The sequence below is a fragment of the Acinonyx jubatus genome, chromosome A2 (genome assembly GCF_027475565.1).
Source record: "Acinonyx jubatus isolate Ajub_Pintada_27869175 chromosome A2, VMU_Ajub_asm_v1.0, whole genome shotgun sequence".
NCBI lineage: Eukaryota > Metazoa > Chordata > Mammalia > Carnivora > Felidae > Acinonyx > Acinonyx jubatus.
In genome coordinates, this window is record NC_069383.1 from 121,780,481 (window position 1) to 121,796,910 (window position 16,430).

The window sequence follows — 16,430 nt, forward strand, 5'->3', positions numbered from 1 at the left end:
TTTTGGATATTAACCCTTTATTGAATATATCATTTGCAAATATCTTCTCTAATTCAGTAGGTTGTCTTTTCATTTTGTTGATGGTTTCCTTTGCAGTGCAAAAGCTTTTTAGTTTGACAGAGTCCCAATAGTTTATTTTTGCTTTCATTTCCCTTGCCTGAGAAGACACATCCAGAAAAATGTTGCTAAGGCCAATGTCTAAGAGATTACTGTCCATGTTTTCTTTTAGGAGTTTTATGGTTTCAGGTCTCATATTTAGGTTTTCAACCATTTTGAGTTTATTTTTGTGTATGGTGTAAGAAATTGGTCCAGTTTCCTTCTTTTGCATGTAGCTGTTAAGTTTTTCAACATTTATTGAAGAGACTGTCTTTTCCCCCATTGTATATTCTTGCCTCCTTTGCTTTAGGTTAAATAGCCATATAAAAATGGGTTTATTTCCAGGCTCTCTATACTGATCCATTGATCTATGTGTCTGTTTTTGTGCTAGTACCATACTGTTTTGGTTACTAGAGCTTTGTAGTCTATATTGCAATCTGAGACTGTGATACTGTTCTTCTTTCTTAAGATTAATTTAGTTATTGACAGTCTTTTGTGGTTCCACACAAATTTTAGGATTATTCTAGTTCTGTGAAAAATGCTACTTGTATTTTGATAGGGAATACAATGAATGTGTAGATTGCTTTGCATAGTATGGACATATTAACATGGAATGTTTCTTCCACCCCATGAACATAGAATATCTTCTCATCTGTTTGTGTTTTCTTCAGTTTCCTTGAACAATGTCTTATAATTTTCATAGTATAGGTTTTTCACCTTCTTGGTTAAATTTATTCCTACATATCTTATGCAGCATTTTAACTGTGCAAATTGCTACCACATTTATTACATGTTTTTACTCTAACATATTTGAGAGGTTTATAGAGCAAATATAAATATTATTTGGATAACATAATACTGTATGAAGATTGGAGAGTTACACTGAGAACAAAGATACAGGGAGAGAGGGACAGCCTAAAATGTGGATGAAAGAAAGCTGGAACTGGGCCGCTTCTTGAAGAAAGTGGCCAGTTGTCCAAATGATAGGGTGATAAAACTAGAACCCAGCCATTTTGATGTTAATTTTCCAGGGAGTCTGATATGGCATATGGGGCCCAGTAAGTAAACCTCCTAGATGTCAGCAATACTTAAGACCCACAGGACAGTGTGTTATTGTCTCAGGTTTGGATCTGGATGCATCTTTGGGTGAAACATGAGGGAAAGAGCTAAACTTAGTGTTTATACTACAGTGAAATGAATTGGTATTTGGAGTAAATAAAGATGCACCCAGAAGTCTGAAGGTATATAGAACTGGTAAGCATGGGAGCCAGTATGGGGCTGGGGTTGGGGATTGGCATGGAGTGGGGCTGGGCAGAGCTGGCTGCTTGACAAAATGTGGATGTCTTGAGCATTATTCTGGGCATAGAGGACATTCATTTTAGCATAGCAACATCACTCCAGACCCAAGACCTGCTGGCATAGTTTGAATTCACTAAGAAACTGGGTGAGTCTGGGACACCTGGGTGGTTCAGTTGGTTAAGCAGCCAACTCCTGATTTTGGCTCAGGTCATAATCTCACGGTTCATGGGTTTGAGCACTCACAGTGCAGAGCCTACTTTGGATTCTCTGTCTCCCTCTATCTGCCTCATCCCCCTCCCCCTCTCAAAAATATATAAACATTAAACAAAATTACAGAAACTGGGTGAGCCTGATCCTGAAGGTGACATCTTGATGATAGAAACAGTATGTGTGGGAAGACAGAAACCAAAAGGACTCAGAAAAGTTATGTAATTGGCCCAAGACCACATAGTAAGTTAATATGAGATCTGGGCCAACAAAATGATCCAGCTGAAATAACTATGCTGTTGGAAGGCACACTTCTTTCAGGGTTATAATATTCGTGGATATGTCCAGATCAAATCAAATTTCCTGGACCCTGGAGAGGTTTGCAAATAGAGAGGTTTTGCTGAGACAACATCTACTTGATTTTGTAATGCAGAGATACACATTTTGCACGCTGACGGCAGATTAGAATCATGTATAGTGCTTTTAAAAATATAAAGGATGCCAGAGGACCCCTCTCAAGAAAGGCACACTTAATTGATCTGGGACAGGGCCCAGAGAATCACCAGCATAGAGAATCCAGTACCTGTTTCCAGTGTTGTCTCCTGGACTGGAAAAAAAAAAAAGGTCACATTCTAGGCAAAGATAACTCTTGACCCTGCCATTGATTAGTGTGTGACCCCACATAATCTCTTTGCTTCAATTTCCTTATCTATGAAATACATGTCCTTACTTCCTGTAGGATTATTGTAAGGATCAGAGATAATATAATGGCAACTAAAGCATTATAAACACCATAAAGAACTCCACAGATGCTCTGTTGTAAGGTCCCTGCATCTCATGCCATGTGAACAGAATCCAAATTTAATGGAAATGTGTTCTGTGTAAAATCATCTAATGATGACAATTATAGCTGGTTTCTAAAAAACCCGTAACAATGAAAATAATCTTAGAATCAGAATCACGTGGCTTATTTTTAATACTCTAGGAAGCCATACTTTCACTAACAGTAATGTAGTAAAAAGCTGGCCAAATGTAAAATGCTACTTTTGAAGATACACACACACTTGAGAAAAAGCCAGTCTTTTCTTGATTGTTCATCTCCTTTATCAACATCCACAAAAATAAATGAAGGTAAAGCCTGAGGTGATTATATTTTATTTTAAATTCTTTTAAATATGAATTTGACATAAAAAGTACTCGACCCTTCTGTTTGGGTGATGTGGAAATCAAAGCACTCCATCTCAGTAGTGTGATTCTGGGCTGGCTTTGTAGAAGGTGATCAACGTGGGTGGATCTTAAATGTGGTGCTGCCTCAGAGTCTCTAAAACAATAGTTTTGGGAATCCTGCCCCAGATTTGTGGAATCAAAATATCTTTGGGAAATGGTTGGGCACCCATGACTTTAACATGTTGCCTTGATTATGCCTCAGCTTCCTGCCCACCAGTGGCCAGAAGTGAGGTGTGTGTGAGAGACTAGCTTGGGGCTTCTCAAACTTTAATGTGCATATGAATCATTTGGAGATCTTATTAAAATGTGAATTCTGATTCAGTAGGCCATGGGTGGAACCTGAAATGGTCTTTTTGACAAGCTTCCAAGTAAGGCAGATGGTGCTGGTGCATGGACCACATTTTGAGTAGCAAGGATCTTGGTGACACATACAAAAAGGAAGGTGAGAACAAAAACCTCCCTGAACAGTTCAGGAGGAATTCACTGATGAATAATACAATTTTAGTACGCTGGTAGGAAGAATCTCAAAGTACCTCAGTCATATTCCTACTTAATGAGAGCATGGTTAAGAATCCTGAATTCCTGGTGCCAAATGACCTTGGAGGTGATGGAAAGCCAGGTGAAAATTCTGGATCTCAATAAACTCTATTCCTAATATGAAGGGACATCACGGACAACCAGAGTCCATCACAGTGATTTCCACAGTTTGGTGTTTGTGCTAAAACTGAATAGTAGAATCTATGGAATGACATCATAACTGAATTTGTTCTATTAACCCAAAGACAACAAAGATGGTACATGTAGTGATTGATAGAGTCCTGGAAATACCTGCTGTCTGAAATGCTTTTCAAAATAGATTAATTGTTGCTCATTTCTATGTTACCCTAAGAATGTCTGACACCTCACAGCTTTTGAAACAGGACATGCAGCATCCTTTACAATGGATTTCATGCCATTACTCAGTATCCCATTGATACAATAAAAGGCTGACTCATTTCCCTCTGCATGATCTGTTACAAATTAAACTGGGATACCATATGCTGGGTCTAAAATGCTCGGTATATCCAGTGGCTCATGGTGATTCTGCCAGCTTTCAGGTGAAACACTGTCTGGAGAAGCAACAAGAGAACCCCTGCTATACAGTTTGCACTGGAGGGCTTTGACAACTGGGGGTATTTCATCAGATCATCAGTGACTCCACTGCCCCAAACTGATGGCTGTCTGAGATACTCCCTTACAACTTTCAAGATCTTCTTTGCGTTCTTGCAAATTTCCCTGCCTTGCCTGCCTTGCCCACAGTGTTACTGAGCACGCGGTTTCTAATAAAGCCCATAATGAGAATATTTATTTCCTTGTCTTTCACCATCAAGACTGTCAGGAATGTCAGCACAGCTCAAAAAACCGGATTTCAGAGCTGCTGACTGCTGCCAGCAGAGACAAGCACATTTCAGGGGATGTCTATGAAAAATTTTAATATATTTCTCTGTGGGAAGGGGAAAGTATTCAGGTGTCTCATTGTGTAGCAGCACAGCAACACTTCAGGTGCTTTGGCTTTCCCAAAGATACCATTATGCCAGGGAGGAGTGGGGTACTGTTTTTCTTAATAAGCCTACAAGATTAATTTTTGGAATTGCTGCCATGTTATGAAAGTTTAGTGCTGTGAAAGTAGACTGCAGAAGAAATTAGCAAAACCTTCCATTCTTATTTTGATCAGATTTTATTTAAAATTTTTTTTTTATGTTTATTTATTTTTGAGACAGAGAGAGACAGAGCATGAACGGGGGAGGGTCAGAGAGAGGGAGACACAGAATCCGAAACAGGCTCCAGGCTCTGAGCTGTCAGCACAGAGCCCGACGCGGGGCTCGAACTCATGGACTGCGAGATCATGACCTGAGCCGAAGTCGGCCGCTTAACTGACTGAGCCACCCAGGCGCCCCTTGATCAGATTTTATAGTAAGAAGAGAAAAGTCAGTCTGAGTGAACTTCACTTTACCTAAATATAGGTCCAGTTAATTGATTTCTTTGTATAAATGACAGAATTCAATAATGCAAGCCTAGTTAATAAACATGTTTAGTCTTATTGAGTTATTACCATGTAATGATAGAACTAAAAGGGATCGGAAAGATTTCCTTTGATTTCATCTTTTTATAGATAAGAAGAGTGTGATATGAAAAATTAAAAAAAGATTGCTCAATATCAAATAATGATTTGAAACAGAGCTAGGGCTGGACCTCATGTCAGAACTCCAAATTTTATTATTCTGATGCTAATTTGAAGGGAAAACTCAAGTCCTAAGGAGTAAACCTATTTCTCAGAATACAAACTACTGAAATTTAACCTGGATTCTCTGCCAGTCTTCAAAACCCAGAACCCTGAATAATTCCATGTCCACAGTTTAGATTCAGGGAGGCCTCCTCCATGTGCTTTTAACACCCATCATATTAGAAGTACGAGTCTTTTCAGCTATCTTGCTAATTGTTACTTCCTGCTGCAAAGGTTAGCTGGGGCATTAGATGAGAAATGAAAAGTTACAACTTCAGAACACAGGACAAAAATAGAAGGATGTTTTCAAATTCTCAGTTTAATTTTTTTGTCTTTTCATCATGCATTAAGCCAAAGAGAAAATTAAGATAATAACAAGGATAGCAGATAGCAAATTCAACTTTGAGCCAGAATTCCCAAGAACAGAGTTTATCAATCTTGTTACCACAACTTTAGAAGAATCCTAATAGACAGCATTATATATTAAGCCTCCACACTGCTGTGCCCCTTATGGGAAGTCAGATTTGCCTTTCAGTTATCGTTGGTCCTTTTAGCAGAAACTGCAAGTTCCATAGTCTCCCTATTTACAAAATCACGATTTTTTTCAGGGCCATCAAATTTATCTGTACAAAATACTTGATTTTTCCATCTCTCTTGCCACTGTAGCTGACCAGTGACATGTAGGTAAAAGTCTTCCAGCAAAGCGAACCTTTCATAATACAAATGCAAACTGAGAGGGAGACTTGGGACTTTTGTTCTTGCCTATTCCCATTTCTGCCTGTCTGGACTGCACACTTGCTACCCTTGCCATTCACCTGTTAAGGACCTCAGAGAAGGATGCAAGAAAGGACTTGCATCCTGGAAGACATCCTCAGGAAGTGGTGCTAGCTTGAGAATACATACCTTTGGAAATGTGTGTAAGAATAACATAAAGCCTGTTGAAGTTTGTGTTAGCTGGGTTTTCAGTTATTTGCAGTCAAACAAATTCCCTACTCTTTACTTACTTACTTACTTATTTATCTTTACTTATTTACTTTTTACTTATTTACTTAAGGAGGACACTTGTTGGGATGAACACTGGGTGTTGTAAGGAAGTGATGAATCATTAAATTCTACACCTGAAACTAATTATTACACTATATGTTAACTAGGTGGAAATTAAACAAAATTTGAAAAAAATAAACTTAAAAACACATCAAATGAATTCCTAACTGATGTAGACATTATGAGTCTTTACAAAGTGACCTTGGATTCTGTGGTCAGAGAATTTGGGTTCTGGATCTGATCCTTTCCCTAGCCAAAAAAACGAGACAAAATAAAGCAAGGCCATCTTTGAAACCAATTGAGTTGGAGAAAGCATGGGTAGTTTTACCTACATTGCCTTACTAAGCAACAGGATTCTTATTTCAATTGACTCAGGTGTGTTTCCCCTTGTGCCAGCTAAATAGCACTGGGTTGGAACATTTGCAGAATCTGGTATTTTCCTATCTTAATTATGGGAGGCACTGACAATGATTCTTCCTTGACACAGAGAATCTCTGCAAATGACACTTTTCCTTTAGCTAGTGCCAAGGGGAGAAAAAGCAACAACAACAACAAAATAGCAGCAAGTGAAGTGAAAAGTGTGCACATGTCAGTGCACTTATAGTTTACCTCCTGAATGGGCTGGTGGGCCACATAGGAGTACCATCCCCTGACCTTGTCGGACAGACACAGTGCTTCTTGTTCTTGTTTTAAAGTTTTCAAGATCTGTTAAGAAAGATAAAGGAAAAAGAGTTTAAATCGTAAAGGCCTACGATAATATGAGAGAATTTAAGTATTTCAAAAGAGGACAGTCTTCTGCTGAGCAACAGTAATTGTATCACCCATATCAAGGAAATTCAGTGTAGCTTCTTTTCACATGATATTGTCCTGTCATCCTTGATTCTGTATACTGTAATGGAGCTACCTGTTACATGTGTCTATTTATATTTAAAACATATAAAATTAAATAAAATGTATAATTCAGTTTCTCAGCCACACTAGCTACATTTTGACTTCAACAGCCACATGTAGCTAGCTAGTGGTTACCATATTGGACAGCAGAGAAATAGAACATTCAAATCAATGCAGAAAATCCTATTAGATGGTGCACATCTAAATGAAGAAACCAAGGTTTAATGAAGTTAAGTGACTTCCCCAACATCTTTTTGTAATTAAATATTATCAGGAATGACATTCATAATATCTGATACTCAATCCTATTCACTTCACAAACCATTCTATTATATGCAATTATACATGTCCCTCTACATATGTAACTAGAATAGGACTCTCTCTGGATATGCACACACATCATATACAATGTACAAATAGACATATGCACATATACATAATTGTTTCAAAGTACGTGTATATTTTTAAATATTTATAAAGTACTGTCCAAGATTCTGTTTTGAAAAAAAAAAGCTCCCTTCTGTCAAGGAGGTCAGGTATAGTTAGAAAGATAAGACATTACAAACCCAAAGATCACAGTTTGAGTCAGCGAACAAGCAGTTGCCAATAAAAATGAGTTAATGTAAAAAATATGTCTAATAAAGTGACAGACATATTACTGTTTAAAAAAATATTTTTTCCTGTCCTCCCAAATGTAAACCCTCTCAACAAGAAGTATTTTAAGTGCCATTTCATTTTTTGTTGTCTAAAACATTTGATTTCACAAGCTCTTATTGGATTTGAAGATTATTCCAAAACAAGTATGTTCTGCAGGGCGGCAAGCTGTGCACACTGGAGATCAGTAATATTTATTGACTATTTCCTACATGCTGGCCATTTTGGCAAGTATTTCATGATGATTATCTGAAGCGATTCTAACAACAATTATATGGATTAATTACCATTAATGTCTCCATTTTATAGTCTAGAAAAGAGAGGCACCATGAGGTTTGTTAAAGGTTACATGAGTAAGTTATGAAGCTAGGGGGATAAAGTGGACAGACTTCCTGCAGTCAAAAACAAAAAAACAAAAAAACAAAAAAACAAAAAAACCCAAACGGGATGCTTCTATAACTAGGTTTGACTTTAAGGAGAGGTCAGGATATTAAAGAAAATTTAGACACCTACATATCTTTGTTACCAACTTCTGGAATTATGGAAATTTTAAAAGCATACATTATTTTCTTCAACTAAGTACTTATAAAAATGTCATTAAACATCACTTGGTTGTCAGACTTTGATATAGGCACTGTGAGAACACAGCGCCTGCCCTGTAGGGACCCGAGAGTATAGTGGGCAGGACTGACAGGTAACACCTAATCATAGGAAGCCAAAGACTGACAGAGCTGAGGTGTGAACCAGGACACCTGGAGGACATACTGAGTACAATACACAAAAATCCTCTAACTTGAATAACACTTCTGTTGTAATAAAATTCTTTTAATCCAATGAGCATCACGTAAGGCTAAGACATGATATTTTCTTCCAAGGAAATGGTCAGAGAAGCCTTCAAAAAAGATTAAACGAGACATTTTAAAAACTTTATTATGGAAAATGGTTTAATATTATAAACCATCATCCCTAAAAGTGACAGTGAATCATTCTGAATTGTCACTTCTGCATACAGGTTCTTAGAATACGTCGTCTAAGTTTTTGTACAAACATCCCATCGCAATACCAGAGTTGCATAAAAAATTAAGGGCTAATAGGTAACAGAGGTCAAGTCTTATCTAGGCAAAGTCCATCATGGTTCTGATTAGAGGAGGGGCATTTAGAAATGGGGAAAAAATGAGAAGCACATGTAATGTGCTTAATTGATTTTTAATTGTCCTTAATGAGCTTGAAAAACTGGATTCCTGTTTCTTCCTTTTCAGTTTATGAATTCATGCAGTTCTACAAGGTTCGGGCAGTCAGAATATATCAAACTAATCTGGTATTTGAGAAAATATTTGGACATATTTCTTAGTAGTTAGTTGATACAAATTCCAGATGGCAAACCCTACTTACATAGTGAGTAAAAAGACTGCATTTGGACAGATTTGATTTTGAAATCAACTCTGCCATGTATTAGCTGTGTAACTGACCTTCGGCAAGTCTTCATTTTCTCATAAGTAAATGCAAATAAATGTGCTTTGTTTTAAAGTAAGAGTCATGGGCAAAGATTAAATGAGATAGTACTTGAAAAGCACAAGGCCAAACACAAAGATTGTGCTACAAATCTGGTGTTCAATGTATTTGTTCTGTCCACTAAAGAATGTTGTTATACAGTGGCAGGTCATAATCCAATCATTCTATTTATAAGGGTGTTCCCAATAGTAAATTAATTCTAGAGAGAATTCTAGAGAGCTATAGCTACTGATAAACAAAGGACACTATATTTATGCACACATTTAAGGAAAAATTCCATGTCCAAAACTGGTCTTTTCAGATACAACTATCCATCCAGATCCTAATTACTAGCAGTGTGGTAACTATACAAATCAAAGAACTATGGGTGTGAATGGGTATTTTTTGAACCTTGTGTACTCATGGCCAGGCCTTTGTCAGCAATAGTCCTGCACATATTATTATTTTAGAGTCACTTTATTTCCAAAGCCTTGGTTCTGGGTAATGATCATTGGCAACAGACTTTACAAGATAGTAAGAATATATTATGGATAATGCTCTGTTACCATGACCATTGACCTAATAGCAATAATAGCATCTACCTGCAAAATGTATTGAGGTCATACCATGTGCCAAGTGTTTTTCATATAGATCTCATTTATTCCATCATAATTTAAATTTCCAACTTGGAGGTGATATAAGTGAAGTTCAGAGAGGTTCAGTATCATCTTCACCACCCAGGAAGTGGTCAGAAAAATACAAATTTATATATGTCTCCCTTTAAAGCTACTGGTCTCAAACACCAGAGTCTATGGCTTCCCCAATGATTTAGTGGAAGCTAGTGAAAAAGAACATTCAAACTAGTTACTCAACAGCTTAGTGACAAAAATAAAAATCTTTGAATGAATTGTAAGCTCTTTAGTGATTATGCAGGAAAATCCACATTTCAATGCACAAAGCAATGAGTAGGTACATTTCGTTCCAAATCTTCTATTTCTTTGCTTTTCCTTGTGGGTGAGTACTCAATGTAGGGATTTTAAACAGTAGGTAAAAAGGATGAAATTGAATGAGGAGAAAACAATCAGAAACAACTCTATTAAGAAGCATGCTTGCTGCATTGTTAACGAAAGGTAGCTGAACAATGTTGTCAATTACTAAAGATATGGTTGAATAAACGACGTATATGTATGACAAGGAATTAATATCCATGTATTGTGGTTTTTCACAACAGCTTATTTTTCCAACTCTGTATATGGTTTACTGACATGGGATTCGTAGACATTTAAAAAATAAGTGGCTATACTTTTCGGTGTTGATTTCATTCATCAGCATTTTACATAAATTTTTCTAGAAATCATATGCTAAAGGATGCACAATTTTGTGGCAGATGTGTTTTCATATCATATTTTCCTGTGGAAACAATTGTCCTTTATTCTGCTATGGAATGTAATATCAGCATTTCATTTTTAAATGAAATTAGAAAATATGCTATGGAACTTGGAATGTGTATTGAGTGCATAGAGGAAATGAGTTCGCATTTAAATTCCTGCGGGAGTAAAAGCATACAAAGGTCTTAAAGCTGCAATATGCGATAAATAATAAAATGTCTTAATATATGAAAATACTTATAATTCAAACTACAGAGTAAATCAGGGAGTGAGGGGGGGAAATCTACATATATTTCCTGTCTGTAAAGTTATTAAATGTTTAGAGGAAAGGAAAAGATACCTTCCAACAAATATCTGGAGGTACTCTAGAGAAAACATCCAGAGGGCCCAATATATTTTTTTGAGAAGTAACAGTAAGTGAGAAAAAGTAACTCATATAGGCCAACACTAAGGGACTACCCATGACCCACTGAACACTGAAGAGCTGAAGCCATTTACAGGGTGGGGCCACCCAGAGAAGAGCGTAAGTTTAGTTTTAAAATGTCTAGAAGATGTTAATGGGATCATAACACACAGCATGGTTTGTTAAGAATCCACAGAGGCAGGAGAAAAGGGGAGAGGAAGAATGGTACAGTAAACCATGCAAGTAATGCATGCATTTTTAATGCATGTATTATTTACTACATGCTAAAAAAATACCAATTCAGTTTTTCCTTATTTGGGTAAGCCTGGATTCTATTAATTCTTACAGGGTGGCCTTAGAACAAGAAATTTCTATCACCAGTATCCTTTGTTATTGCTTCCTCCAATTTTGAAAGTAGCAATCAATAAGGAAATCAATACCAACTTGTAAAAATGGTCAAGCAATACATTTGTTATGAATATGATTTTCATAATGATGATTGTACCATTTGTTTTTTTAAGGAGTATTTTTGGAGCATAACTTTAAAAATTGATTATCATGTAGCATATTTAAAATTAGGTCTTGAATCTGCCATTTGTTTCCTGAGTGTATGCATTTGTGGATGCACATTTGCATGGTTTGTTGAATTCTAGAGACTCATACTGAAAGTAAGTCTAAATTTATAAAACCTTAGGAATTGCAAGCCACATTTGTCACATTCTTTCCACTCAGGAAGAAGGAAGAAGCCATTAGTACAACTGGCATAGGTGACTGGGTTTCCCAGTGAGAATACATAACAAGATGATGACTTGCATAATGGTTTAACATGCTGGTTTTGTAGTCAGAAGAACCTGAGTACAAATCTGGTACTCTTATTTTCTTGCTGTACAATGTAGGTGAGTTATTTAATCTCCTAGAACCTCACTTTCATCATTTCTAATATTAGGACAAAAATATCTATCTCATAGAGCTCTTTGAAGATTAAGATCATGCATATAAAGCATTTAACATACTGTCTGATCCAAAGTCAGTAGCCCATAAATGTTAGCATTATCATTATCATTTCTTGGCATCTAAGGAAACCATACAGAAAGTGACTTACTGGGGGAAAGCTTGTGAGTCTAAACTTCCACCAGAAAAAGTAACACCAGAGTGGTCAAGTCAATCCTACCATGGCAAAAAATGCTAATAGGACTTAAAATACATCTATTTTTGTTCATCTTAATTGTGTTTTCAAGTCTGAATAGGAGCTGAAGTAAGCCAGCTACCTTATCCTTTCCAGTGTGTGAATAATAGTCTTTATATGACTTAAAATTAAGATATACTCACATATAAAGGATTCAGAAAATTTTCCTTAAGAACCTATGATGATATGGTCTCAGAGAGCTTGTACCACTTTTTAATGTAAATGTGGTAGCATTTTCATAAAACACTAAGATAGGATGTAGGTTTATCTTCTACAAAGTATGCAAACATGTTTCAAAACAGAAATAAATTATGAAACATTTTATTATTTACTGATTATATAAATTTACTCATTGAACTTAAAATTTATAAGTTCACACTGCATACTAGTTGTAAACAGATGGGTATAAATGGAAACTGAGGGGCGCCTGGGTGGCGCAGTCGGTTAAGCGTCTGACTTCAGCCAGGTCACGATCTCGCGGTCCGTGAGTTCGAGCCCCGCGTCAGGCTCTGGGCTGATGGCTCAGAGCCTGGAGCCTGTTTCCGATTCTGTGTCTCCCTCTCTCTCTGACCCTCCCCTGTTCATGCTCTGTCTCTCTCTGTCCCAAAAATAAATAAACGTTGGAAAAAAAAATTAAAAAAAAAAATAAATGGAAACTGAAATATATCTATGATTATAAAATATTGATAGGTATGTTTGTCAGTATCTTGCTTTTCCTTATGTCATTAACTTTCGCATTTGCTTATTCAGTCTTCAGCAAATATTTTTTGAGTTCCTTTTCAGTTCCAAGTATTCGTGTCAGCTATCTTATCTTTCTAACAACTAAGTAAAACAAAACTAAACAAAAACCTTTGTCTATGCTAAACATCCGATATTAAATATCCCAATTTGTTGGTCCCTAAAGTAAGGGACCAGAATCTGATGCTAGGCGATGGTCTGACATTGCAAAGTAAAGCAAATCTCTTTCTTGGATATCTTTGTATAGATAACAAAGGGCTTTATTAATATTTCTAAGCTAATGTACACTCAATTTACAAATGAGTCCTTCATAGAACTGACTTACGACCTTGTTCTTTCATTGTCCCTAATGCTGCTACTATGGACAACCCTATGAAAATTCTTAGAGCACTTATTTCCAAGTACAAAGGAAGAGCCAGTGGGTGCTCTCCCAGATGCTGACTGTGACTGCACAATGTTCTCCCTCCAAATGTCTGAATTTTTTTCCTACCCTTTTTACTCATGTCAGATGAAAACTCTATAATTTAGGGATTATTTTGGAATTGCAGAAATTACATTTTAAAAACATAAATGGCTGCAAATGCATTGCCTTGCCAGTAGTCATTGACAGTGAAGGGCAAATTAATCCAATCAGACTGCTTCCTCTTAAGTAAATAAGAGCAGTAGGGATTCTTTGAATGGGAGTTTTGATTAGCCAAAAAAGAAACAAAAGAAAATGTTATCTATGAAGTAATGGGGAGGGTAGAATAGGGCTTAGAAAGCTCAAGAAGGGATTAATGACCTAAAAAATAGGATGAGAAAAGGTGTGTAGAGATTGCCAAAGACAAATTTGCCTGGGGTCAGCAATCTTGCATTTTGCAAAAGGGGAGGTTACACTCCTCTTTCTCTTATACCACATTACTGCCTCATTTTCTGTTTCCAGCCACAAAACCCAGGAAAGAGCTTAAAATGTGTTGTTATGTGTTAAGCAGGCTTCTGTGGATTGTTTGGGAAATTAATCATTTTGTAAACACTATTTAGCAAATTAAAAAAAAAAAAGGAATGCTAGTTTTAACTGGCTTCCATAAAGAACTCAATTTCTCACTTTCCATGTATTCTTTCATTTAATCCTTCCAACAACTTTATGAAGTAAGTATTATCACTAATCCCATTTTATACAAAGAAAAAATTAACAATCAAGATCAAAGGCCTACTATAAGGAAGAGAATGAATTAAAATGCAGGTTTACCTAATCCAAAAATGTATACTTTTAGCCTCTTTTCTACATACAATTCAATTTAAAAGATGAAACCATACTTGCTGATTGTGTAGTTGACTATTTAAAATGCACATTTTTTTCACCCCTCTTCTATTATTTTCTTGACTTTTCAAGAAAATAAAGGTTGCTTTGCTGTCCTTTGTGCTCTAAGTGTATGACTCTCTTGGTAGCTCTTTTTATTTCTCATATTAGTTTTTTTCTCTTTCTTCATTTTTTTTTGAGGGGGCATATTCTATTTTATCTTGACCTTTGTGCTACTTAAGAAGTCAAAGAACAACTCGATTTAAAATGTTTGAGTTTCTTCATGTATTCCATAAAAACCTGTACCTATCTAAATCACAAGGTTACTGCGATTAGTGCGATATGGCATCATAAATAATGTTCTCCTTTGGAGACAGGTGTTCTAAAATACAAGCTATTATTACCAGCATTTTTCTCTACAGGAGCTCATCTCTTTTCGCATATCATCCTGACTCAGGAGTGTTAATGGTTAGGAAGCTGCATTCCCTATCATTGGTTTCATGTTTATACAACAGAAACAGAAACAAAGGTTTCAGAAAAGGATTTGGCTTAGTACATTTTAGAATAAAATATGGAATCTTCACTGTACTCTATCAAGGACCTCTACATAGGTCCCTGCCTATGTCCCCAGTCTCATTTCCTGTATTTTTCACCTTCCTTAAACATAATAAACATGTTTTGCTTTCGGTTCTTCAAACACTTTAAGGGTAACCCTGTTTTAAGACCTTCATATTTGCTGTTCCCTTTGGAATGCACTTGACTCATCTTTTGGCTCATCATTCCCATATTCAGGACTCATTTCAAATGTCATTTCCCCAGGGTAGCCTTCTCTGAGGCTTTATCTCAAGGAGATCATCACCTGGCTCTGGTTACTCTCCATCACCTCACGTCTTTATTATTATGTCTCACATAGCAATTGTCACCACCATCTGTAAAGACGATTTGCTTCTATGCTATTTGGTTTATTGTCTCCCCTACCCACCACTCCCTGCCCCAAGATGAAGATTCACTGGGGCAGCAATCTTTTCAGTCTTTATCAGTTTGCAGCACAGTGCCCAAAACAGCGTTTGATACATTTTAGGTACTTAATTAGCATTTGTTGAGCATCAATCCCCTTCCTGAGGACAACACTGAGTCAACAAGACTTGATGGCCTAAAGTGAACTTTCTTGTATTTGTCCACATGACACAGGGTCATGTTACAAAAAGACCTATGGGTGCTCGATGGCCAGGGATGCTGTGGATGGTACTTTTAAGACTACATCTCTAATCAAGGAGTTAAGCCACCTACCATGCCTTAATATAAAAGCTCACAGATCCACTGACTAAGACTGAAATACAATCAGCATATGAAATAAGTTCATTACTTGGTATAAGAAATACCCTTCCATCCACTGACCCCTGAGGCTCAGGAAATGCCTGAGATAATGAAAGTATCAAACATCATGCAAATTGCATGGGTCTGTTATTTGTGATCAGGGCTATCAGTTAGTCAGTGATATATCATACAATTATCTGTTTTTCATCTAGTGTGAGAATTCTGTAATTTGATAGACTTATGATCATTACAGTTTTGACAGAAAGAAACATGATTCTTCATTTTGTATTTTTACTTCATAGCCTTTTCTTCTCCCCTCTGAAAATTAAAATTAGCAAGTTGTAATTCATTGTACCAGTCTTCTCAAAAAACGGGCATCCTAGAGGGCAAATCAGATATATTCAAGTAACACTAGAATAAATATTCTCTGAAGAAATGCTGAAAAGGCATGCATCGGGAAGCCATTGTGAAGTCAGTAATCTATAGGAAAAACCTTGGAACATATTACTAAATGGAGATATATAGGCCACAGATCATGAGCAAACCCTAGAGACCACAAATCTACCCATCCATACAATTGGTCGTGAAGCACCATGCTTTAAAGTGTAAGAAATCTTTTCATCTCAAACTTTTTCATTCCACATCTTTTACTTTGTTAACCTTTTAAGGATACAAGCCCGAGGACTGAGTTCACCTTCAAGCTTGCCTACCACTAAGTGGAAGTGGGTACCATCTCTAGGAGGGGCAGTTTCTCACTTCCTCCTTAAAAATGAAACTAGGTAGGTGCTTTCATATTTAAACATTCTCTTATTTGTATCCAAAAAAGTAGGGATTTCTTTTCCCAAGAAGCTTGAGAAGAAATTACACTGATTGTTAACTTCAAAGGGAGAGGCATACTTTATCAGTATTTCCTGACATTCTTATGCTTTTCAATAAAGTTTTGCTTT

The 16,430-nt window shown here is 36.6% G+C and overlaps 1 protein-coding gene across 7 annotated transcripts in view; it reads right to left on the reverse strand.

Annotated features, from left to right (window-relative positions):
• Positions 1 to 16,430, reverse strand: part of LOC106969548 (contactin-4) — an 884,673-nt gene that overhangs the window by 217,454 nt on the left and 650,789 nt on the right. For all 7 annotated transcript variants that reach the window (XM_027042504.2, XM_027042501.2, XM_027042502.2 and 4 more), the window contains one exon: positions 6,746 to 6,841. In XM_027042504.2, coding sequence (XP_026898305.1) covers positions 6,746 to 6,841 — 96 coding nt within the window. The remainder of the gene's footprint in view (positions 1 to 6,745; positions 6,842 to 16,430) is intronic.